Consider the following 24,366-nt stretch of genomic DNA (forward strand, 5'->3'; position numbering starts at 1 on the left):
ATAATTCTTCAACTTATTTTTTTGCACTTTCCAAATTGTAATTCTTATCTAATAAAATTACTTTATTTTCTTTTAATTTTTCTTATACTTCCTTTTTGAATATATAATTCGCTCTTTTTCCTGTCCTTTCAAATTTTTCTTCAAAATTTCCTTTTTTTTCTTTTTTCATTTCCTATTCTCTTATCGAATCTGAACTTATGATTTCCACTTAAACACCTTTTTTTGTCCAAGTTTCCTTTATTTTTCTAAAAAATATACTTTTTCCCATTCCAGGTATTCCCAAAGGTAATAAAACAAATTAATTTACATTTTTTTATTCAGAAACTTAAAAAGTTTATCCTTAGAAAGTATTCTTTGGCCATAAATACCCTTTTAAGGATTTTATTTATTCCAAAGATTCTAAATTAAGTTCCTTTTTTTAATTTTCATAATAAATAATAGCATTTAAAAGCACCAAAAAAAATTATGAAGCGAATTCTTGATTTATAAATATATTTTTTTCAACAAAATCAAATATTTTTAATCCCAACATTATATAAAAATTTATAGGAAAATCCAAACAATTTTTTTTCGAAATTCCTTTGATTTCCCTTACGTATTTTTAAAGGAAAAATCCTTTATTTAAGCATTTCTTTTGAATAAAAAGTTTTAGTTTTTCCCTTAATTTTCTTAATATTTTATATTCAATGTTCTTTATTTTCCAAATGCCCATAAGTTCTTTATTTTCTTTATAAAAATATAAAACTTCGCCTTCGCAAACATTTTTTTATTTATTTTTTCCTTCATAAACTTCCGTTTAAACATCTAAAACTTAATTATGGAATTTTTAAAAATCTTCAAAAGGACCTAATTACTTAATTGATACAAACTTTAATTAAAATTATTCAAAGAAAGATTAAGAAATAACAGGATAAACGATATTTTATCCCTAATTAATAGCATAAAAAACAATCTAAGGCTCTTAATATTCTACAAGGTGTAGGTTCTACTGATTTCCTACAAACTCGCCTATTAAAGTATATTTTTTATCTGAAATATAATCCGTTAATTTATCCAATAAATCCGTATTTAAAAATCCTATTTCTTAAAACCAATAAAAAGCGATTTATTTTGCAAAAGAAAATCTTAGATGTTCATAAAGAATTATCTATGATTAATTTTATGCAACTAAACTAACATTTTTCGAGCAAATTATCCAAGAACCGATTTCTTTTGAAAAAGAAATCTATACGTTTTCTCCATTTAGCTTTTCTGTTCGAAAAAAAGAAATATTATTTTCAAAAATAATCGAATCTTTTGCATTTAGGTCGTAAAATTTCTTTAAACCTCGTCTTATAAATTAATATTCATCATTTATTTTCATTATAGTATTCCCTCTATGGATATTTTGTAAATAAAATGGGTCTTTTTTATATATTTTTTCTTCGTTTTAACTCATTTATATATCAATAATTGTTATTTCATGATTATATGGAACTTAATATTCTTTTATGAATAAGTTTTAGTCTGATTTTGATTTTTCGTATAGAGTTTTGGGATGCATTTACATTTGATATTTTGTTTGTTTGATTTTTTATGATTTTTTTTTAATTTTATATATATATTTTTTATATTATGTAGAAAAAAATAAAATACATGTTAATATTAATAATTTTATCAAGCTTTATTTTTTTATTTATCTTTCTTTTTTGAAGGTGCTTTCATCATTTCTTTTCTGATTTAAAAAAGCTCTTATTTAGTTTTTTCTTTTTTTTCTTAATTAGAAACTTCACTATAATCTTGAGTTTTTCTTGCTAATTCAGTTTTATTTTTTATAAAAGTTTCCGCCAGACTATCACTATTTTCCCCAAAATTTGCAGTCATTTCATATTTTTTTAAAGATTATTTCCTATCTTAAGACTAATAAAAATATAAAAATAAATTTTTAACAAAAATATTACTCTTTCCATTTCTGAAAAAGAATAACTTAATTCAGAACTTGGAGACAATTATTACTAAAGTTAATTTTATCTTTATTTTTAGAATTTTTCTTCCGAAAAAGTATTATTATCTGGCATTTTTTCAGTAAAATCGCTTTAGTTTTTCTCAAAAAATTAATTTTCATCACGATTTTTTCTCCTTTAACTTGAAGGGAACTCTTCTTTTTAATAATTATCATATATATTTTAATTATAATTTTCATTTATTTTATTTTCATAAGAGTTATACTGGTTTTCACCCCCCATATTATTGTTATTTATTCCCAAAAATTCATCCAATAATTAATTTGCTTTTTTAATTTTATCAGGATTATTTGTATAAATTATTTTCTTGTTTTTTTTCTAAGAACTATTACCAAAAAGACTCTATTACTATTAAAATTGAAGATTTTTTCTTTCTTTTTCCAAATTTTAAAGATATTCTTCTTATTCTTATATATATTTCTTTATATCAATTCTATTTTGACTATCTTTATGAACTTCTTCTTTATTTTTTAAATTTTCGTCCTTTTTTTTTAATGTTTCATATAAAAAATCACCTTCTTCAATTTATTTATTCTCTTCTTCTTCTACTTCATCTTCTTTTTCCACAGAAATGAATTTTATTTATTTCTTTGGTTTTTTTAAACTATTTTTATCATCTTTGATTTCATACGAATTATAGCCATTCGGAATTTCTTCCTTTTAAGAAGTACATTTTAAAGGATTACTATCTAATGGTGGTTTTCGATAAATTTTAACATTTTTCTATTTTTTTTAAGCCTTTTCTATTACTTTTTTCTCAAAATCTTATACTTTTGAGTCTTTTTTAGGAATTTCTTCATGAGTCCATGAAGCATTTGGTCCAAAAAATTTTTTTTCGAATTCTTTTTCGACTTAATTTTTCGTAAAAACTTCATTTTGAATACTAACAAGGCTTTTTTTTAACCTATTTTTCTATCTTTAATTTCCTACTACTTAATTTTCTATTAGGTTTGAACAAAATCTTCTAAAAGCTTCTTTTATTTTTCCTTTTCTAATGCTTCCTTATGTCTTTCTTGATTTTTTTCTTTCGAAGTTTTTCTTTTTAAAAGTTTTTCCATATTTTCTTGTTAAGTTCTTTCATATTCTTTTATGGCATTTTCAATAGCTTTAATTTTTTTATTTATTATTAAAAAAAACCAAAAATTAATTTTTTTATTACCATTTTCTTTATCTTCCTATTTAATAACTATTGGATTGTGGAAATAAGTTTTTGAAAAGTCAATATTTTTTAAATAATTTTTTTTATTTTCAGTTTCTGTATATTATAAAGGATCTTCTTCTTCGTTTTTTTCTCCTCTCTTTTCTTTGTATTTTTTTGCTTTTTTACGTTCTTCTGCTTCGATTTTTTCTTTTATTTCTTTTTTTCTTTAAAAATCTTCTTTTTCTTTATATATCAAATCATATTTTTCTATTTTTTAACGTTCTTTTGCTTATTAAGTTCTTATTTTTTAATTTTAAGTCCATATTTATTGTTTTTCTGCCTTCAATTGTTATTCTATAAGCATTATTTCTTCCATTTCTTATGCTTCTTTATGTGCTTTTCCTAATTCTTCCTCTTATTTTTGTCTTTCTTCTTCCAAAGATTATTTAAGCTATTTTAAACGCAAATATTCTTAATATTTTTATTCTCTATCTTCTTATTCTTTCATTTTTTAGGATTATGCCTTTACATCGTTTGATATTTATTTACTTATTTCTCGTTCTTATTATCGAATCTTTTTAGATTTATATTTTAATTTATTAAAAAATTTAAATTACTTCTTATAATCTTGAACATTTTAAACTTTATTACGCTTTTTAATTAAAATCTTACCATTCAGAAGTTCCTATAAAAGCCGTTTTTAAAAAAGATTTTTAAAGAATAGCTTATTGCATTTTAATATTTATATATAGGAAAATATTTAAAAAAAATTTGTTTAAAAAAAAAAAAAAAAAAAAAAAAAAAAATTATTGAATTTGAAAAAATAAATAAAATAATAATATTTTATTTTATTTTTTAAATAAAATTAATTTTAAATAAAAGTTAAATTTTTACTTTTTTTTTTTTTTTTTATAATAAAATTTTTTAATCAATAAAAACAACTTTATTAATCAAATCACATATTTAGTTAAATTAAAGAGTATATTTTTATATTAAAATTTTAGTAATTGTATTATTTCTAATAATTAATAGAGTAGTTTTTAAAAAATAGAGGAAAAATAGCTAAAATTAATTAATTTCAATATATTAAAATTTTTAATATATATATGTATATATAACAATTAATACTAATTTAAAATAAATATAAATATAAACATAGAAATAAATAAAAAATGAATTAATTAAGTTATTAATTACAAATAATTGACCAATAAACAGAAGATAAATAAACAGAATAAATCATAATATTAGATAATTTAAAAATCTATAAAATACCATAATAAATAAAGCTAAAATTAGAATAATATAAAAGCTTAAAATAATTATCAATATGCAAAACAAATTTATAAAATTTGGAAAACTTTCCGAATTTGCCTCAGCTAATACATTTAGAATTAAATAATAACAAAATAAACGGAAATTAAATAAAACATTTACTTCATTTAAAGCAATTAGAATTATTATCTCTTTAAAATAATTTTATTGACTCTTTATAACATATTAATCCTTTAAAATTTTTACCGAAATTAACTGAATTAATACTCTTGGGAAATTATATTTGTAAATTTAAAGAATATAGAACTTATATTTTCAAGAATATACTATAATTATTAATTTTAGATGATTTAAATGAAAATAGCGAATAAATTTAAACTGAAGAAATTGAAAATAATAATGAATAGAAATAGAATGATCAGACAAGTTAATAAAACAATGAATAAAATAATGATCCCCAAAATCAAAATTTGTAATAAGATTTAGAAAAATATGATGAAAATTACGAAAATTTAAACTAAGAAAATTAAGAAGAAGTTGAATATAAAATTCAAGAAAAATCAATAGATACAAATGAGAATGAAGAATTTTTAGAAAATTCCTAAGAAAATTTAGAAAATATTAATGAAGAATCATTCGAAGATAATAATGAAGAAAATGAAGAAGATATCGAAGAAGATCATGAATATTAATAAGAGATAGATTACTAAGAAAGTAGTGAATAAAAATAAAATCAAGAATACTCTAAAGAGGAATAAAGCTGGGATTAAATAGAAGATATAGAAGGTTCTTCTACAAATAATAAAAAGTAGAAATTAAAATGATTTTAATGTATTTATTTTATATGTTAACAAAAGTATATTAGTAATAAAGAAATAATTTATAAATAATACTGTTATTATCAAACATTTTCAATTGAAACTAATATTATTTTTATCAATAAAAATAAAAAAATATTTTAAATCAATATTAATACTATTTTTAAAAGGAAAAAATAAATAATTTATTTTATTTATATTGGTTTTTTTTTAAAAAAAAGTACTTTTTTGTAAAAAATATATATATTAATTAATTTTTTTCTTTTATATTTAAATTGTTTTTTATTAATTAAATCATTGTTTTAAATCCATTTTTTTATTAAGTTTTTGCTGTAAATAAAATATGTTATTACCTCTAATAAATATTTCTCCATATTTATTTTTTAATTCTGAATTCTCGAATTCCTCTGCTTATTATAATACTACATTCATTAAACCATCAAATGTTGCTAAAACACCTACATATTCGCTTCCATTATGTAACTTTACGCTTACTAATCTTCCCATTATCTATTTTAAAAAATCTGTTGGGTTTCTTTTTGGTTTGTTCATATATTTTATTTAAGTATTAATATTTTTTAATAAATATTAAATTTTATATAGATCTTTAAATATAATAAATATATATATCTTTTTTCTAATTAATTTATAAATAATATTTTTTTAATATTTAATATATATATATATATATATAATATTATTTATTTTTATGTTTTTTATTCATTAAATAGTGAAATTATGTTAATAAAATAATATTATGAACTCATATTGACTATATAATTTAATATATATAAAATAAATATCATAATATTTATATTATAAATATAAGTATAGAATTATAATTAACTATATTTATAAAATGCAATAATTTTTTTATGATTTATATATTATAATAATTTATAATTTACACAATAAAACTTTTATTACAAAATATTTAATAAGCAAGCAATCAAAATTTTAAAATTAAAATAACTTTAATTAATATATTAGAAAATAAATAAATTATTAACTCAAAATGATTAATTTTATTTATAAGAAAGAGAAAAAAATTATTTAATTTAAACTTTGTAAAAACAAAAAATTCTATTTATGTCTATTATATAAATATCGACTATAATTAAATGATAATTAAATATTTATATTAATGGAATTTGTTACTACAGACAATAATTAAATTATTTTAATCATTAATAATTATATTATAATAAAACCATAAAAATAAGAACTTGAAAAAAACTAGTTTTTTAAAATAGCTACTATGAATAAATTATTCAAGATATAGAAAAAATAAAAAACAATCATAAAAATATAAAGATTGAATATTTTAAAGCCTTATATATTAAAAACAATAAATAATTGATAATTATTAATAACTAAAATTTAGAAATAGCAATATAATAAATATAAATAATAATTTAAAATATAATAAGCTATTTTTATTTTCTTATGAAAACCTATAAAATAATAATTTTTATTTTATTAGAGATAATTTAAAAGAGTTTTATTATAAATATAAATCTATATATAATTAGATATATAATAAATAATAATAATAAAAAAAAAAGAAATATTTTATGTATATATAACTTTAAAGTAAATTAAAATTAATATATATAATTAATATTTTTTATAATTTATTTTAAAAACTAAAATCTTATTTATAAAGTATTTTATTTAATTAAAATTAAAACTATATTTCTAAAAGTAAATGGAAAATGTATTTATTTAAATTCCAGAAATTTATCCAAAAATATTATCTTAATTTGAAATTATAAATCAAAACATTTTTGACTCTTTTTAAACATACTAAATAAAAACAAAAGAAAAATTTTATATATTAACTATTCGAGAAAACAATTTATAAAATTAAATATAAGAAGAAAACTTAACAAATTTATATTTAGATTTACAATATTCACCTTATTAGTACTTACATTAATTCCCTATTCTCACAAAATATAATGAATATACTTATAAAACATAAAAAAGTATAATTAGACTTATTTAAAATACCCCTAAAAGTCGGTTAACTTAAAATAACATTGAATTATTCGGATAAATAGGTGAAGTTCTTGGAAAACAGCAACTTATAATGCAAAAATATAAAAATAACTACATTTAAACTCGAGAAAATAATTCAACTTGGGATTTAAAAAATTTCCTTTAATTAAAATGCAAGACAAAAAATATAAAGGATATAGAAATACTTTTAATAGTGAACTTTTTTTTAGAAAAATATGAAGAAAAAGTTCAGCCTATTAAAAAGAATCTTCCTCATGAAATAATACATGGAGATTTTAATGAATATAATTTGCTTTTTTAACATGAAAGGCTATCAGGTATAATAGATTTTAATGACATGGTATTTTCTTGTCGTATTTTTGATATTGCAATATGTATTGCTTATTAAATATTAATAAATAATAATAATATACAAGAAACAATTGATAAAATAATTAAAGGCTATACAAAATACATTAATCTTTCGAAATAAGAAATGTTAATGCTTCCTTTTTTGATTGGGTGTAGATTAAGTACTACTTGTATTATTGCAGCAGAAAAAAAAGTACTTTTTCCAAATATTGCATATTTTTTTAATTCTTCTGAGAGAGCAGAAATTACAATAAAAAAATATTTTAGAATTATCCATGTCGTTTTTCCTGATTTTATTTAGGATTCTTAAAATTTATTTTTAGATTGTAGTGGTAATTTGAAGGTTTTTGGAAGTATTTCTAATCAAAATTAAAAAAAATATTTTGATATTTGGAAAAAGCATCTTCCGGATGAAATCGAAGAAGTATATTTTATCAAAAATAAGGATTGTTTGTATAAAATTATTGAAATTTTAGAAAAATAAAGAAAAAGTTTTTATATAGGTAATGAAAAAAATATTTAAAATTAAATCTATGTCGAATAAAATGAAAATTCCATTGTTTTTTTAAGTAATTTTATTATTCAAAATCAAGTTTTAAACTGGAATTTAATCGTAGATGGATATCTGCCTTTTTGTAATGATGAAATTCTTAAAGAGTTACTCATATTAACTAAATTAAGGTAAAATAACTTAATTATTTTTAACGAAACTTTTAGTGGGTTCGGTAGATTGGGAATAAATTATATTTTTTGGGGATTCTAAAGAATAAATTTTGTACCTGATATTGCTTTTTGGGAAGGAAATTGTGACTTTGGATGTGTTTTGTTTTGCAAAAAAGGGCTTTTGGATGATTTTAAAGAAATTATGGAAAACATTTAGGCTTCTTAGAATTAGATAATTTAAATTTGTGAATTTCTAGAGGTTTGGGAAGAATTTAATTTGAGTTCTAATATAAAATAATAAGGTGATTTATTTAATAGACTTATTTTAGAATAAAAATTAATATAAAAATGGGAAATTTAGGGATTATATTGGAGTTTAGAAATAGATACTTATTAAGATATATTTGTGTAAAAAATGAAAGAAAGATAAATTTTATGTATGTAAAATAATAAGAATTAAATAGATATTTTACCTCCTTTATTTATTTAGAAAACGGATGTAGAATATATATTTAATTAGATTTGTGATATTTTAAAATTTATAAATCAATGAAATTTGTTGTTGCTATATATTATTTTATATAAATTATAGATACAAAAATATTATAATTTATTTATTTTCTTTTACTAAAAACGATGTAATTAAAAATTTTAGAAATAAATATTCTTAAAATTAATTATTATATAAAAAGTATATTATATATTATTATTATATATATATATTTATATTTTGCAATTAAAAAATAAAAGTACTTTTTTAATCTAAAAACTCTTTTTATTTTTTCTAAATATTACTAATATACATAATATATAAAAATTTGTTAAAATAAAAAAACTATCTAATGAAAGATCTTTTTGATGATAATAATAAATATTATAGATAAAGTTAAGATTGTCCTTTAAAAATATGTTAGCCATTAGGATTATCTTTCTTATAAGAAAACAAAAGAAAAGGAGAAGATATAGTTGAATTAGATAAGAGAAAGTTCCAAAGAAAGAGAAATTCTAAACCAATAAGTGCAATATTGAAGGAAAAAGATAATCTATTAGAACAACTAACTTATAACAAAGTAAGTAACAGACAAGTAGATGATAAATTAATCGAAAAGTTATGCCAAGAAATTCCAAAATAATAAAAATAATAATAATTTTCAGATACAGAATACAAGAACTCATATGAAAATTTACGAAGAGATGAATTTAGAGAAGCTCGTGCAGAAATTTATGATAAAGTAAAAAAAAAAAAAAAAAAAAATTAAATAAAAAAAAAAGATTGAATTAGAATAATATTAAGACTTGAAAGCACTAAAATGTCAAAATTTATTGAATTTATCGAAAGGATTTATTAAAAAAGAAAATTAATTATCTTAATATTATCATGTCTTTGGAACTTTTGAACATATTTCATATTTAGAATACTTAAAAAGAATTTGTGAAGAATAATTATCGACTTCAATATTAAAGGTTTGGCTACCGGAATCAGAAAAGTTAAGAGGTTGGGAATATAATTAAAAATTTAAAAAGGATCTAGAGGTTTTTGTGGAGAAATTAGAAGAAATAAAAAGTGAAGAATTAAAGGAATTTATATAAAAAAGTGAAGATAAAATAAAAGAAACTGACAGTAATTACGAAGGTATTGAACTATATTTAGGTTTAAGAAGTGTTTCAGGAAAAAATGGTTATTTTGAATAAGAAAAGTAATGCTAAAAGAAACTTTTGATTGATTTATGTTTAATTTGTTAATTAGTAGATGAAGGAGGAAATTGTGTATTGAAATTTTATAATAGTTTTTAAAATAAAAGCCTTGTTTTACTGTTTATATTTTATAAAATATTCAAAACTACAGTGATGTGTAAACCAAGAACTTCTTCACTTTTATCTAATGAAAGGTTTTTAGTTTGTTAAGGATTAAAAAAAGATTTTGCGAGATAAATTGGAAAGATATTAGTGGATAAATTCGATATTTTATAAAAAGAAGATTTTTTGTGCTGTGAATTAAAACATATGACTTAAGATTAGAAATTTTGTGATAGTTTTATTGAAAAATTCATGAAAAATATGGTAAAAGTTTAAACTGAGTTTTTTGATTGTTTGGAAGTTTTGAGTGGGAATTATACAGAAGTGATTAAATAAGAACTAAAAAATGTTTTTTCGTAAATTTATTATAAAGATATTGTTTAAAGTATGAATGTTTCTGATAAAACTCTAAAAAAAGAACTTGGAATTAAAAAATAAGAATTAGATGAAGTTATTAAAGAGTTTGTTGAAGAAAATTAAAATGAAGAAAGAGTAACAAAATAAGAAGATGAAAATTAAGAAGATCACGATTAAATTTATTTTTCAGAAGGTAAAAATTCTCTTTTGGAAGGTTTGCAAAAAGTTAGAGATGAAAATGATGAAATAGAAAAAGTAGAATTAGAAAGAAGAAAAAAAGAAGGAGAAAAGAAAAATGAAGTCGTAATTAATCAAATAATTAAAAGAGACCTTAATTAAGTTTAAGAAGATCTTAGTAATATTTAAATTATTAGATATCAAACAATTAAGAAAAGAAAATGATTTTTTTTTTTTTTTTCATTATATATTAATTTTTTCGATTTTTTTTTATGTATCTTAATAATCTTTCATAAATTTTTATAATTCTTCATTGCTTTTTTTATTTTTTTCTTCTAGGTTCTTCATTATATCCTTATATTAAACACTATTATTATAAAATTAATTTGTAATAGTAAAAAATAAAAATACTTCATAAATTCTTCTTTTGCATATTATATTGCTTCATTTAATTTATCAAATCCTGTTCCTTTTATAGAACTAACAGCAACAACCTTAAAATGTATATATATTTTTTTTTTTCAATTAATTTAAAAAAATATAATTGTACCTTTAATTAATTATAAAATTCATCTAAACTAAGAACCATAGATTTACTTAAAGTAGAAAGATAATTATCATAGTATTAAAATTCATCCTTTTTATTATAAAAAATAAAAATTTAAACTATAAATGTATACCATCAATGTTTAATAATCTTAAATCCATTAAAATATTTTATCTTTGTCAGACACATCTTCTTTATTAAGGACTAAAACCATTGGAAGTTTCATTTTATAGAAAATACTACAACAAAACATCATATTGCTCATAAAACTATTTGGGTTTTGACATCTTGCTAGATCAATAACATATAATAATACCTTTATTATAATATTAATTTATTTTGTTTTAAAAATGCATATAAATTAATTAATACTGTAGGCATAGAGTATTATAAAGCTTAAGTTATTATACTACCTGAAGCGCTCCAGGTAAAAACTTCTATTTATCCTGGGGTGTCTACAACTACATATTCAGATAAATTTGGTAAATTTTCAATGTTTTAAATTACTTTATCTATTTATGCGCAATATAAATTTAAAGCTGTCATAATTGCTCCATTAGGACCTAATTAATGTTCTTTCATTAATTTTTTATAGTCTATTGTTTATCTTATATCATTGTTTGGAGTATATGGTAGAAATTATACTGCTGGATCAAGATTTAATATATATGATGGATCACCTTTTTTGTATAAAAAGTTCTCTACTAATTTCTTTTTGTTTTTTAAAAAATTATAATTATTTTATATATTTTACTTAGACAAATGTTGTTTTTCCACTACCAGCCATACCTATTGTTAGTAAACAACATCTTTTTGTATTTATTTATGGTTATTCAGTATTCGCTTATGGCTATTCAGTATTTGCTTATGGTTATTAAGTATTTTACATTTATTTTATTTTTTAGATTAATATAAATTTATTTTTTATATATAATTTTTGTTTTCTAATAAAAATTATTTTTAATTAGATTTCTTAAAAATAAATTAAATATATTTTATGTTGTTTTTAGTTTATTTTTCTTATTTAGTAAATCAAAATATTTTTAGTAAAAATAATTCATTATTACTTATTAAATATTTTATATTTAAACTATTATTAAATAAGTTTTTATTTTATTATAACTAATTCTAAATTTATTAGATTATTTTTTATTAAAAAAAAATGTTTAATTGATATTGGTTAATATTCATATTTTTTAATTATTATTACGTTATTTTCTTTTATTGAATTTTACTCATAAATCATACATCATTAGTTTATTTATAACTAAAAATAGATTATTTTTTATACATTTTTATATAAAAAAATATATTGACTATATTTTTATAAAAATACTTATTTTAACTTTTTTTAATATAAAAACAATAATATGGGTTAAAAAAGGAGCTTAAATAAAAATCATATAACTAAAAAAAAAATAGTAATAGATTTTAGATGAAAAGTAAAAATGATTAAAATAAGAAATTTAATTTATATTTTATATATTTAAAATCTATAATAAAATAATTTTTTAAAAGTATTAATAAGATTATAAAAATATTGCTGCTTTAATGTTTTTATTTTATTTTATTTTTCTTAAAATATAGTTAAATAAAAAAAGGCTGTTATCTGTTTTATTGAACTTATTATTTTATTGAGTTTTTAAAAATAATTGCATTAAAAATAAAAAAACTTCAGAATATGTAATTTTTTTGTGTTTATAAAAAAATATTAAAAAATTCAAATAAAAATTAAATGCAAAATAATAGAAATTTAATGTAAGTTATTTATTAAACAAACTATAAAACAAATCGAAAATCTATCCGAATATACATAAACAAAACAAAAATAAATAAATTATATAAACAATAATTAAATTTATCTAAAATAAATTTATAAAAAAAAAAATAATATATATTATATTTACAAATAAGTAAATTTTTTTTATGATAAATACATATATATAAAATTAATTTATAATTTTTAATAAATTAAAATAATTTTTATCAATAAATAATTAATTTAACTTTTTCTTTTATTTTTTTATTATAAAATACATTCGTATTATGTATCACTTTTTTCAACCTTGTTTCTATGGCGAGTTGATATTTTTAAATGTAAAATATACTTTTCGAAAAATTAATTGACGATTTCAATAATAGAAAAACAAACAATCGAATAAAAGGTTTTATATAAATTAAAATTTAAATTTAGAAAGATAAAAGGCCAATTTTTTGAATTAAAAAGTCTTTATTGGTTTAAATAAAAAAAATATTGAAGCAATAAATATTTAAAAAGAAGAAAAAGTGGATTTAATAAAATGCCATTTGAAAAAACTGGAGATTATAAATTAATTTTTTAGTTAAATTTATAAAATTATTTTAATATTTTTTTTTTTAATTTAAACATTACGATTTTTTTTGTTATTAGTTTATAAGATATTTTAGTCTTTGTTAAACTAAAATCTAATTAAAGAGAATATTGCTTTTGAAATATAATTATTGAAAATACTGTTTTTATTTTTAAACGTTTTTAAAAAAGTTAAGTTTAATTAAAACATTTATTAATTACATTCAGTTTTAATAACTAAAAATTGAAATTTTAAATTAGTAAAAATAATAAAAAATTTTAAGTGATAAAAAATTAGATTAATAATAAAAACTGTATTTAATATTTATTTACAATTCATTATTAAATAATATATATAAATATTATAATTATAAAATATTTAAAGATAATTCTCTTAAAAAAATAAAATATTATTAAATATTTTTATCTTTTTTTTAAAAAAAAAAAAATATGAAAAATAATCAAAACAATTTTTCTTTATATTAAAGAATATATGTAAACTCAATATTCGAAAATTTAGATTCAAATAATGAAAAACATTTATAATTAAAAAAAGTTATGAATTAAATAAACGAGAAAGTATATATTGAAGAGCAAAAAATTATACAAATATTATAAGAAATAAATAAGAATATTAATTTAGAAAAAATAGTACTTTCAGAGCTTATTTAGTTATACTAAAGATTAAATTTAATTCCCGAGAATTTCGAGAAAAATTAAAGTGTGATTGCTTTTTTAGATAATTCAACAATATTTTATAATTGCAAGAATCTTTTAAAAGAATTAAAATATGAAGATCCGAATGAAGAAAGCAATAACATAATTTAACTTTGTAAATTAAAGTATGGGCTTAACTTGGAAATTAATTCAAGAATTTGTATTGATAATTATACTAATATGTAAAAAAAAGTCCATAGAAATTTATGGCTTTGGGTTTAGGATCAAAAAACTAAATCTAACTAAAAGGGACTTTTGGATATTTTAAATAATGAAAAAATAGATTAACTTTTGGAAAAAATTACTTTTAAAAAAAAAGTATTTACTAGTCCCTAAAGAAATAATTGTTTATAAATTTTAAATTTTTTTATTAAAGATAATTAATCGTTTCTTGATTATTTAAAATAAACCAACTAATATTTTAGGTAATTTTTAAATTTATTTTAATTTTATTTGATTTTTTTAAAAAAAGAGCTGCTTCTATTTGCATTTTTTATTTTGAATTTGAAAAAGCTTTTAATATTTTATAAGAAAGTAAAGAAGAAAACGAAGAATTAACATTTATAAGAAGTATTATCTTTGGTTTGAAAAAAGTTTAAGAAGAAATAAAGAAAGATGAGAAAATTAGAGTTCTTTTTGAGGAAAAAGAGGCAACTTTTGATGATCTTTAAGCTGAAGAGAAAATCACATATAAATAATTTTGGTTTTAGATTGGCTTTTTAGCGGAGTTTTTGGATAGTTTTTAATTTACTAATCCTTATTTTAAGGCTATCTAAGTTTTTTTATCTTTTAAAGAGAATGAAAATAAAATTCAAGAAATTTTAAATATTGAGGATTTAGAATATTTTGATAAATTAGGAATTGCAATAAGATTTTTGAATTAGAAAAATCTGAAGTAATATTTAAACGATATTATGGAAAAAAATGAAGGAATATTAGATTTTCTTGTACTTTTAGGAAAAAGCGATGAATAAGTTATAAATATAATGCAAAAATACGTAGATATAACTAGAGATATATAAACTGTAGGCCTTCTTTCTGCAATATTTATATTTCTAGGCTACGAAAATAAAGCTTAATTAGAATAATGGTATAGTAATTACAAAGGATTAATGGGAAGAATGTGTTTATTTGAAGAACGAAATGAACTGGATAAACAATATAGAGATTTATTAGAAAACTAACCTATATAAGAAAAATAATAAATTGATGAGTGTAAAATTTCTATAGCTTGTTCTTTTTGTAATGCATCGTTAGATTATTAAAAACAACTTAATAATATAGTTCAAAAACGTAATAGAAATTATGCAAAACTTTCCTAAGCTAAAAAACCGACTATTGATGTTTGTCCTTCTTGTTCAACTTTATTAACTGTTTGTAGTGTTTGTTTGCTAGGATGTGATGTTATTAATCCATATAATTAATTAGGAAATAATAAAAGGTAAATTAGTAATTAATGTTAAGTTGAATTACTTAAGATTGATGATGGAATTGTTTGGTGTTAATAATGTAACCATGGAGGACATTTTAAACATATTATTGAGTGGTTCTAAGATTATGATAAGTGTCCAGTTAGTAATTGCTTATGTAATTGCAATGAAATTTGATTTTTTAAAAATATATATTTATTATATGTACATTTTCTTCATTAAATAAAAATGGTATAATCAATTTTATTTTATTTAAATTCCTTTATTAATTTTAGTATGTCACGATTATTTAATTTTTTAGAATTACTATATTCTATTTATATACTTAATATAATTTTAAACATTAATTCACTATTTGTTGATTTTTATATATAAAGAAAGTTTTTTAAAAAAGCATATTTAATTGATAATTACTTTGTTTGAAGAAATAAATAGAGAGATGTTAATAATTTTTGTTTTGTTTTTAGATATATATTATTATTATTGTATTTATTTTAATATAATTATAAATATATATATAATTATTATTATAATTATTGATTTATTTGTTTTTTATTTTTTCACAATCTTAATTGTTAATTAAACCTTTTTTTATAAAAAAATTGTTAAAAATTAACTTTTATATGTTTTTATTTTACTCTGGATCTCTTTTTAATACTCTCTACGCTTTTTATAATACTTCCATAGTTTATCTTATATTTTCTCTCTCTTCAGCAATATTAGAAGGCTTAAATTTAAATTTAAAAAAAAATTAAAAATTATATATAAATTACTTCCTATATTGAACTTAAAGAACTTTCATTTCTCATAATTTCATTATATATTTAGAATTATAATTATTCTTGAGCAGCTTTAACTAAGAAAAATCCAATTGCTTTAGGAATAGAATCTCTAACATTTCTAATTATAATATTATAATAAACATCAATTCTTGATCTTAATTCGTTAATAAATGTTTTTTCTGAATCAATTTAAGTCTATATTTCTCTATTTTATTATTAATTAGGGTTATTATTATTAACTTATGTCTATTTATTTGATTATATAAAGTCAAAAAAAGAGAATTTTATACCTATACTAATTTGGTTTTATGTCCTAAATAACCCATATCACTTGTGAATAAATAACCTTGTTCAGATTCTATAATAGAAATTACAACTTCCCTTGATTTATCCCTTTACTGAAAAATAAATAAATTAATAAATTATTATATAAAAATTAAAGAAAATTTACCTGTTGTAAAACTTTGCTTGTAATTTCAGAAATTTCATCCATGACTGCAGGAAAACGAGAAAATATTTTTCTCAAAAGCTTTCCAGCTAATCCTTCTAAATAATTATAACATTAAGTTACACATTCTAATGCAGGATCTTTAAGTCTTTCTAATTAAGGATTAATTAAATACAAGAAAGCATCAATAGAAGGAAAACCGGGAATAGAATCACCTTAATGCAACTAAATAGCAATTTAAATATCTCTGTCAGTATAATTTTTAGTTGCTTAATAACCTTTTTAAATTTAATCTTCATATAATTCATTAAACTAAAAAATAAATAAAATAAAAGATAAGATAAGAAATAAATACCATCATCTTAATAACCGCTCCTGCAGATAATTCTTATTGAATATCAGTTCTTCTTTGATCATATTTTCCTTTAATTGAGTTTTTGAAATTTTCAGTAAAATCAGTGATCATGGTCCATATAAGTTACATTTTATCCTTTTATTCTACTGGTAAAGAAGGTCCCAAATCTCTTAATCTATCTTCACATTCCTTCAATTTATCTTTAATTTCATTTATTATTGTTGGCAAAAATCTTCTTATATGAATAAAGAGAACATTAGAAAGTTTTTAAGTCAAAGCCTTTGTTCCAAGATGTTTAGGATCCATTTTTTAATACACAGGATGTTCTTTGAAAAATTTATCTTCCTCTTCAATTGCTTTTTTGACTCTTTTTTTCTATTCAATATCTTATTAACTTCTATTTACGACTCCTACAAAACCTAATTTTAAAGGAATATCGATACCCAAAATCATTCTTTCGGCATTTGTTCCTTTATCCATTATATCTAACTTTGTTATTACACCAATTGTTCTGTTTCCGTCTGGATCTACTTATCTAGCTAATTAAAGACCATCTGAATTTGAAATATCTTAATTTCCTGGAATAACACATAGAATTATTGTACGCTCATCTTTTATATATGTCATAGCCATGTCTTTTGTTATTTATTCGATATTTTAGGGATGATCTGAATCTTTCAATGGAATTCTCGTTATTCCTGGTAAATCTATAATTGTTAAATCTAGTACATCGTTCGAATATACAGTCATAATAATTGGAATATTCACTATTCCTTTTTTCTTTCCAGCTACTTAGTCTGTATAAAGATCAATTTATTCTCGAACTTTATCAAAGTCATCAAATTTTTTGGTTTTGTCATTATCAAAAACGGCATAAGGTTTTATTTATCTCTCATCTTTTTAATATTTTTTTAATGATAAATATTTTTATATTATATTTTACTCTCTGGAACATGTACTAATCTTAATTCTAAAGGTCTTCTTGTTACAACACCCTTTTTTTGTTTAATTTATTTTGCTTATTTTATTTTATTATTTTTTTACAGATCCTCTAGGCAAAAAATCTAGTCCAACTACATTTTCTAACAATGATGATTTTCCGGATGATTACGATCCTACAACTGCTATTCTAGGAAGCTATATATATTACTAAAGACCACAATCTCTTAATTCATCGACAATATTAATTAATTTTCGCAAATTATCAAATAAAGAATCAGTTTTTAATTCTTTTTAATCAGCCATTAAATATTCTTAAATATTTTATTTTTATTTTGGATAGGGTTGTTTTTTTGAAAAATTATATATATTTATTTATATACTAATTTGTTTTATATTAAATTTTTTCCTATTGTATAATTTTTATTTTCTAAAATTTATTTAAATAAAATAATAAATAGAATTTTTTAATTATTAATAAAATTATATATTAAAAAAAAAAAAATTAATATATATTAACTTATATTTATAAAATAAAAATTTAAATAGATTGAATATAAAATTTATAAAAAAATATATATTGATATATATTCTAATATAATATTGATAATAATATTTAATAAATAAAATAATAATAATAATAATAATAATAATAATAATAATAATAATAATTTTAATATTAATAATAATAATTATATATTATATAAAAATTAAAAATATTTTTTCAAAATATTTATATTAATAATATCAATAATAATTTTTTTATCAATTAAAATTAATAAAAATATATTTGTAATTTATATTTTAATATTTTAATTCTAAGATTACTTATATTACTTTTTTTTATTCTTTTAATTTTTTATTTATCTTGATTTATTATCTATAATTTATTATCTTTATTTTCATTTTTTAATTTTTTTTTTTATTTTATTCTTTAATATATATAATTTTTAATTTAAATGTATATTTTATTTAATATTAATAATTTTTATTATTTTATCTTTTAAATATTTTTTTATATTTTTATATTAAAAATTTATTATTAATTTAATTTTTTAATTTTTTTCTTAATTATTTTAATATTAATTTATTTAAATTTCGAATGATTTACTTTTAATTTTTTTTTTTTATATTCATCTTAATTTTTTATTTTATTTTTTCATAGTTTTATTAATTAAATGCATTTTATATTTTTTAAATTTGAGCTAAATATTAAATTATTTACATAATAATTTTAATTTAATAATTTTTATATATTAGAATAGTTTTTTCATTAATATAATAAATAAAGTTTATTTATTAGCTAGATAAACTATGCTTTTTACTTTTTTTAAATGATTAAAATAATTTATATTAATAATATGTATTTTATTATTATGTAAATAATATTTTATTGATTTACATATTATTGTATATATGTATTTATATAAACTATTATATTTTTTAATTTCATAAGTTTTTCTAAATTTAAATAAATTAATTATTTTTATTTTAAAAATAAATCTTATAAAATTTATAATAAATTCATTATTATAAATTTTGAAAGATATAATAAGTTTCTTAATAAATTAAATTTTTAATACGAATAATTATAAACGCATAAAATATTAGTATTTATTAATAGGTTCTATTTAAATAAAATTATTAATTTTAGATTATATCGCATACCATAATTTAAAAAACTATACATTTTTACAGATAAGTATTTTGTTTTTATATAGAAAAATACATATTCAATACATATTTCATAATTTATATTAATTTGTATTTAATGAAACTTCGTCATCCATTTCGTTTAAAAATTCAAATTTACCAAATTATTCCTATTCCTTAATAAGGTTAAGTTCCTCATCATTAATTTCTACACTTAAATCATCTATCTTTTCTTCATCTTTTTTTGAATTAATGTGCTTTTTATATGCATTCCATAATTCGAAAATCTTTGCATTATTTTATTGGTCTTTAAGATTTTTTTCTTTATCAACATAAATATCAGTAACTTCAGAAAATTAATTTTATGTCAATTATTTTAAACTACCATAACAATGATTACACTAAATTTTATGATTCTAAAATTGGAAAATAAATAAATATAAATAAATAAATAAATAAATAAATAAATAAATAAATAAATAAATAAATAAATAAATAAATAAATAAATAAATAAATAAATACATTTATAAAAAATTCTCCTTTTCCAACAATTTCAACTAATTCCATACTTTCTTACAAAGAATTTAGCTTGATAATAAGGAAATATTTAGTAATAACATCATCTTAAATACTTTCATCTTATAAAATTTTGATATTTTTTTTTCCTTTTTATTTTAAAAAAACATTTATTTTATTGACAAAGTTTTCAACACTAGTTCCCCAAGGAATATTATTTATTAAAACCGAATGTTTATAATCTGCATCATCAAAATACATAGTTTCCATCATATTATAAACCCCAAAAACTCTTACATCAGGTAATAAACATTTATTTTTATCCTCGTTTTTTTTAAACTTTATCATTGCGTATGATCTGTTTAATTTTTTATTGTTCACTACTTCAATATTTTTTAGTATTTTTTATGTTTTAAGTAGCATTTTATTTAGTTTATCTTCATTTATTTCATTACTATTTTCAATTTTTTCTTCTTCTTTTTTAATTTTTTTTCCTTTTAAATTTTTCATATACTCTTCTACTTCTTCGAAAAGTTAATTGGGATCTTTTTCTTCTTGTTACTTTAACTCGAAGAAGTCGCTATAATTATAAAACTTTATTTCTTCGATTTCTCCGAATGTTTTTTTTATAAATTCTAAAATAGATTGAGTGTATAAAGGCGTTTCGTAAATGTTATATCTGAGATTATATACATAAACCCAATTTGATTTCTAAGAAAAATCATTTTTTTCAGATTATTCTTATTAAAGTTTGACTATCTCTTAACTAATTTTTTAGTTTCGGTTGTTTCTACCATATTTATTTATTTATTGAGTTTTTTCTTCATTTAATTTTTACATTTTGAGGTTTTCTAAAAAGTTTTTTTCCTCTTCAAGATTTAAAAAAAAATCTAATTCATGATTTTTCTACACAATAACATCTTATTATGTATCATCTATCAAGTTATGCTCTTATGATTCCAAAAATTTGAGGTCTTTTTAATAAATTTTTTATTAAAAAGTTTTTGAAGGATCCAAAACAAAATTTTCTTAAGGAAAATCATCGTCTTATAAAAATTTATCTTCTTGGAAAAGAAAAGAATGTAAGGAAAGATCAAATTAATCATTTTTTTAAATCAATTAATTTTTATGATGAAACAAAATATTTTTTTTATTAAATTCAAATTACGTTATTTTCTCAAATTATAGTTAAATTTGGGAATCTTATTAAGTTTTTTAATACTTTTCTTCAAGTTCATTTAATAAAAAAGTTGTTTTAGGCAGATTAGATTCTTTGAAAACATCAAATTAAGCTATTTTATTTTTAACTTCTTAGTTTTGTTCATAGTCTTTAACAGAATTAGTAAAAAGATTTATATTCAAATCTGTAATATCTATTTTTATAAATTACTCGAGTATTTTAGAATGTTCTTCTTTCAGAATTTTCTATATTTATCTTAGTAAATATTCCTCGTGATGTTTTTTTAATTAAGGTGTTTTTGATGATAGCATTTTCTGTTTAAAATAATCTACTATAAACATTAATTTTTATATATTATCGAATGGTAATGTTTGGATGCAACTTAATACAAATTTTTATAAGTCTTATTATCTTTAAATTAAATTTTCTGATAAATTAAATTAAGTGTATTTTGTCAATTGTTTTTATACTTGAATGCTTTTTTCTTCTTTTTTCGGTTTTTTTTATTCGGATTTCTCTAATATTTTCTCAAACTCTTCTGAAAAATCGCTTAATTCATCTTCGTTTTCTAGTTCTACCTATTATATTGTGCCTTCATAGGGAAATTCGAAATCTTCTTCCCATTCTTCATCTTCTTAATCAAGATTTATTTTATCTACTTGGATATTTAGATTTGATTTTTTGTTTTAGTTTGAAAAATATTAGTAAGGAATATATCTTTGTTAGAATTTTTAAAATAAAAATTAATTTTTGTAAGATATTTGTTTTAATATATATTTGAACATTTTTTATTAATTTTCTTTTTTTATTATTTGATATTTTTTTTTTTATTTTTATTCTTTTTTTATTTTTTTTAAGTTTTATATATTTTTTTAACAAAGAAAAAATATATTTTATTATTAAAAAATAATTATTAAGATTTGTATTAAAAAAAAATGTTTTCCTTCTAAAATATGTTTATGCAACAAAACCCAAATAAACCACTGCCTGATACATAAGAAAAGTTATATATATCCGCATTAGCATTAATAAAGATGTTAAAAGTAAAAAAAGAAAAAAAAAAAAATTAAAAAAAATCAAAAAAAGCATTGTCGTGCTGGTGTTCCACTAGAAGTAATGGGACTAATGTTAGGATAAATAGTAGATGATTATAAAATTAATGTAGTAGATGTATTTGCAATGCCCTAAAGTGGTACAAGTGTTAGTGTAGAATCAGTAGATCCAATATTTTAATAATAAATGTTAGAATTATTACAATAAACCGAAAGAACGGAAATGGTAGTTGGATGGTACCATTCTCATCCTGGCTTTGGTTGTTGGTTATCGAATGTAGATTAGAATACGTAGCATAGGTAATTATTTGCAGATCCGGATATATTTTTATTTATTTTATTTATTTAAAAATTAGTTTTGAGCAACTTAATCCTAAAGCAGTTGCTTTGGTTATTGATCCTATTTAAAGTGTTCGTGGAAAAGTAGTTATTGATGCTTTTAGGTTATGTAATCCTTTAGATGTATCAGTAGGTTAAGAATATAGATAAACTACAGGAAATGAAGGGCATTTAAATAAACCAGGGTTAGAAGCAACTTTAAGAGGTTTAGGTTTATAATATTATTCGATTAACATTTGCTTTAAAACTAATGATTTGGAAAATAAAATGCTAAACGATTTATATAAAAAAAAATGGGTTCATTGTCTTGAAAATTAATAAATATGTAAATGTAGTGAAAAAAATGTTATCGATATGTAAAACATGGCTAATTTTGCGAAAATGTATCACAAAAGAATTTCCGAAGAAATTAATTGTAATAATAAGAAATAACTATCGATTAAAAATACTGGAAAAATTGATCCAAAAAAACATTTGATAGATCTTTCAGATGAAATGTCAGAAAATAATTGCTATTAGATTCTTACTAATATGGCTAATATATAATCATTTTGATTTTTTTTTTTTTTTTTTTGAAAAATATTAATTGTATATCAGCTTTTTAAATTAATAATTAAAAAAAAAAATAATCCTTTTGATTATTTAAGATTTAATATATATTGTTTTTGTTTTAATTTAATCTATTATAGATTATTTTTTTTTTTTTAAAAAAAAAAAAATAGTTAAAAATAAAATAATTTTTTAAATTATAATATTTTAGAAGCAAATACATTTTTATATTTACTAATATGTTTTTATTTTAAATAAGTTTTAATCTTTATTAAATAAACACAATAAAACAACAAAAACTTCTAGAAATAAATTTTTTAATCAAATTCACAATTTAAGGAAAATAATTTATTAGAAAATATAAAAGTATATTTCCTACTATGGAATTTATTATAAAATATAATTCTTTTATATAAAAAAAAATAATTATTTGAAATTTGGATTATGTCTAATGGGAAAGAATTTTAATTTATCTAAAAATTATTTTAAAAAATAATTTATAAATATATATATATACTTAACCATTATTATTATAGATATATATTTATTATAATGCTTATATGAAAGCTAATTTATATAACTATAAAAATTAAATAAAAAGGACATTAATTTATATATTAAAAATGGAAAAAATTAAAGTTTAAAAAGTAATTTGAGATAAGAATTGATTTAATGAACGAATTTAGCAAATAAGAAAAATATCAATTATAAAAATTTAAAAAACTTATTTATTAAGAAGAAATAAAATTGAAGTGTAAATTCTTATTTTAAAAAAATAACTAAGATTTTTGTTGTTGTCTTGTCATAAATTTTGTTTTAATTTTTTTAAAAATAAATTAAAATTAAAGCATATGTTTTAATATTATCAATTATATTAAAATTGCTTTATATCTTTATAATTAGTGAAATTCTTAATTATTTTAGA

The 24,366-nt window shown here is 18.4% G+C and overlaps 8 protein-coding genes across 8 annotated transcripts, besides 20 other annotated features; 3 read left to right on the forward strand and 5 right to left on the reverse strand. All coding sequences in view use genetic code 6, as the record gives it.

The window, feature by feature from the left end:
• Nucleotides 1-1,864: 1,864 nt before the first annotated feature.
• IMG5_168660 (hypothetical protein) lies at nucleotides 1,865-3,878 on the reverse strand (the record flags this gene model as incomplete). The annotated part of the gene is made up of 3 exons (XM_004030018.1): nucleotides 1,865-3,108; nucleotides 3,163-3,718; nucleotides 3,762-3,878. 3 exons carry the CDS (start codon nucleotides 3,876-3,878, stop codon nucleotides 1,865-1,867), a joined length of 1,917 nt encoding a protein of 638 aa, XP_004030066.1.
• A 43-nt stretch (nucleotides 3,879-3,921) lies between these two features.
• Nucleotides 3,922-3,950: a microsatellite.
• A 47-nt stretch (nucleotides 3,951-3,997) lies between these two features.
• Nucleotides 3,998-4,035: a microsatellite.
• Nucleotides 4,036-4,048: 13 nt separating this feature from the next.
• Nucleotides 4,049-4,081: a microsatellite.
• Nucleotides 4,082-4,833: 752 nt separating this feature from the next.
• Nucleotides 4,834-5,243, forward strand: IMG5_168670 (hypothetical protein; the record flags this gene model as incomplete). The annotated part of the gene is made up of 2 exons (XM_004030019.1): nucleotides 4,834-4,891; nucleotides 4,987-5,243. 2 exons carry the CDS (start codon nucleotides 4,834-4,836, stop codon nucleotides 5,241-5,243), a joined length of 315 nt encoding a protein of 104 aa, XP_004030067.1.
• A 77-nt stretch (nucleotides 5,244-5,320) lies between these two features.
• Nucleotides 5,321-5,744, reverse strand: IMG5_168680 (lsm6 protein, putative; the record flags this gene model as incomplete). Its single annotated transcript, XM_004030020.1, has 2 exons — nucleotides 5,321-5,340; nucleotides 5,591-5,744. The coding sequence occupies 2 exons, from the start codon at nucleotides 5,742-5,744 to the stop codon at nucleotides 5,321-5,323; spliced, it is 174 nt and encodes a 57-aa protein (XP_004030068.1).
• Nucleotides 5,482-5,532: a microsatellite.
• A 275-nt stretch (nucleotides 5,745-6,019) lies between the features above and the next one.
• Nucleotides 6,020-6,063: a microsatellite.
• Nucleotides 6,064-9,115: 3,052 nt separating this feature from the next.
• On the forward strand, nucleotides 9,116-10,829 carry IMG5_168690 (hypothetical protein; the record flags this gene model as incomplete). The annotated part of the gene is made up of 2 exons (XM_004030021.1): nucleotides 9,116-9,505; nucleotides 9,546-10,829. 2 exons carry the CDS (start codon nucleotides 9,116-9,118, stop codon nucleotides 10,827-10,829), a joined length of 1,674 nt encoding a protein of 557 aa, XP_004030069.1.
• A 191-nt stretch (nucleotides 10,830-11,020) lies between these two features.
• IMG5_168700 (hypothetical protein) lies at nucleotides 11,021-12,040 on the reverse strand (the record flags this gene model as incomplete). The annotated part of the gene is made up of 4 exons (XM_004030022.1): nucleotides 11,021-11,098; nucleotides 11,155-11,467; nucleotides 11,524-11,862; nucleotides 11,906-12,040. 3 exons carry the CDS (start codon nucleotides 12,038-12,040, stop codon nucleotides 11,237-11,239), a joined length of 705 nt encoding a protein of 234 aa, XP_004030070.1. The 3' UTR covers nucleotides 11,021-11,098; nucleotides 11,155-11,236.
• Nucleotides 11,975-12,035: a microsatellite.
• Nucleotides 12,041-13,826: 1,786 nt separating the features above from the next.
• Nucleotides 13,827-13,860: a microsatellite.
• Nucleotides 13,861-14,219: 359 nt separating this feature from the next.
• Nucleotides 14,220-14,257: a microsatellite.
• A 1,930-nt stretch (nucleotides 14,258-16,187) lies between these two features.
• IMG5_168710 (hypothetical protein) lies at nucleotides 16,188-18,457 on the reverse strand (the record flags this gene model as incomplete). Its single annotated transcript, XM_004030023.1, has 8 exons — nucleotides 16,188-16,212; nucleotides 16,266-16,354; nucleotides 16,401-16,655; nucleotides 16,700-16,807; nucleotides 16,861-17,169; nucleotides 17,213-18,108; nucleotides 18,156-18,207; nucleotides 18,257-18,457. The coding sequence occupies 8 exons, from the start codon at nucleotides 18,455-18,457 to the stop codon at nucleotides 16,188-16,190; spliced, it is 1,935 nt and encodes a 644-aa protein (XP_004030071.1).
• A 266-nt stretch (nucleotides 18,458-18,723) lies between these two features.
• Nucleotides 18,724-18,812: a microsatellite.
• Nucleotides 18,745-18,844: a microsatellite.
• A 165-nt stretch (nucleotides 18,845-19,009) lies between these two features.
• Nucleotides 19,010-19,053: a microsatellite.
• Nucleotides 19,054-19,084: 31 nt separating this feature from the next.
• Nucleotides 19,085-19,144: a microsatellite.
• Nucleotides 19,123-19,200: a microsatellite.
• Nucleotides 19,130-19,215: a microsatellite.
• A 588-nt stretch (nucleotides 19,216-19,803) lies between these two features.
• On the reverse strand, nucleotides 19,804-22,156 carry IMG5_168720 (hypothetical protein). The gene is made up of 2 exons (XM_004030024.1): nucleotides 20,328-22,156; nucleotides 19,804-20,220 (listed from the first exon to the last, which is right to left on the reverse strand). Exons 1-2 carry the CDS (start codon nucleotides 21,840-21,842, stop codon nucleotides 19,897-19,899), a joined length of 1,839 nt encoding a protein of 612 aa, XP_004030072.1. The 5' UTR covers nucleotides 21,843-22,156; the 3' UTR covers nucleotides 19,804-19,896.
• Nucleotides 20,232-20,326: a microsatellite.
• A 129-nt stretch (nucleotides 22,157-22,285) lies between the features above and the next one.
• Nucleotides 22,286-22,353: a microsatellite.
• Nucleotides 22,299-22,357: a microsatellite.
• Nucleotides 22,302-22,375: a microsatellite.
• Nucleotides 22,322-22,376: a microsatellite.
• Nucleotides 22,377-22,460: 84 nt separating this feature from the next.
• On the forward strand, nucleotides 22,461-23,447 carry IMG5_168730 (proteasome regulatory particle subunit, putative; the record flags this gene model as incomplete). The annotated part of the gene is made up of 3 exons (XM_004030025.1): nucleotides 22,461-22,544; nucleotides 22,588-22,853; nucleotides 22,910-23,447. 3 exons carry the CDS (start codon nucleotides 22,461-22,463, stop codon nucleotides 23,445-23,447), a joined length of 888 nt encoding a protein of 295 aa, XP_004030073.1.
• A 216-nt stretch (nucleotides 23,448-23,663) lies between these two features.
• Nucleotides 23,664-23,704: a microsatellite.
• The last annotated feature ends 662 nt before the right edge of the window (nucleotides 23,705-24,366 follow it).

Source organism: Ichthyophthirius multifiliis, assembly GCF_000220395.1.
Source record: "Ichthyophthirius multifiliis unplaced genomic scaffold scaff_1120509251248, whole genome shotgun sequence".
NCBI classification, from domain to species: domain Eukaryota; phylum Ciliophora; class Oligohymenophorea; order Hymenostomatida; genus Ichthyophthirius; species Ichthyophthirius multifiliis.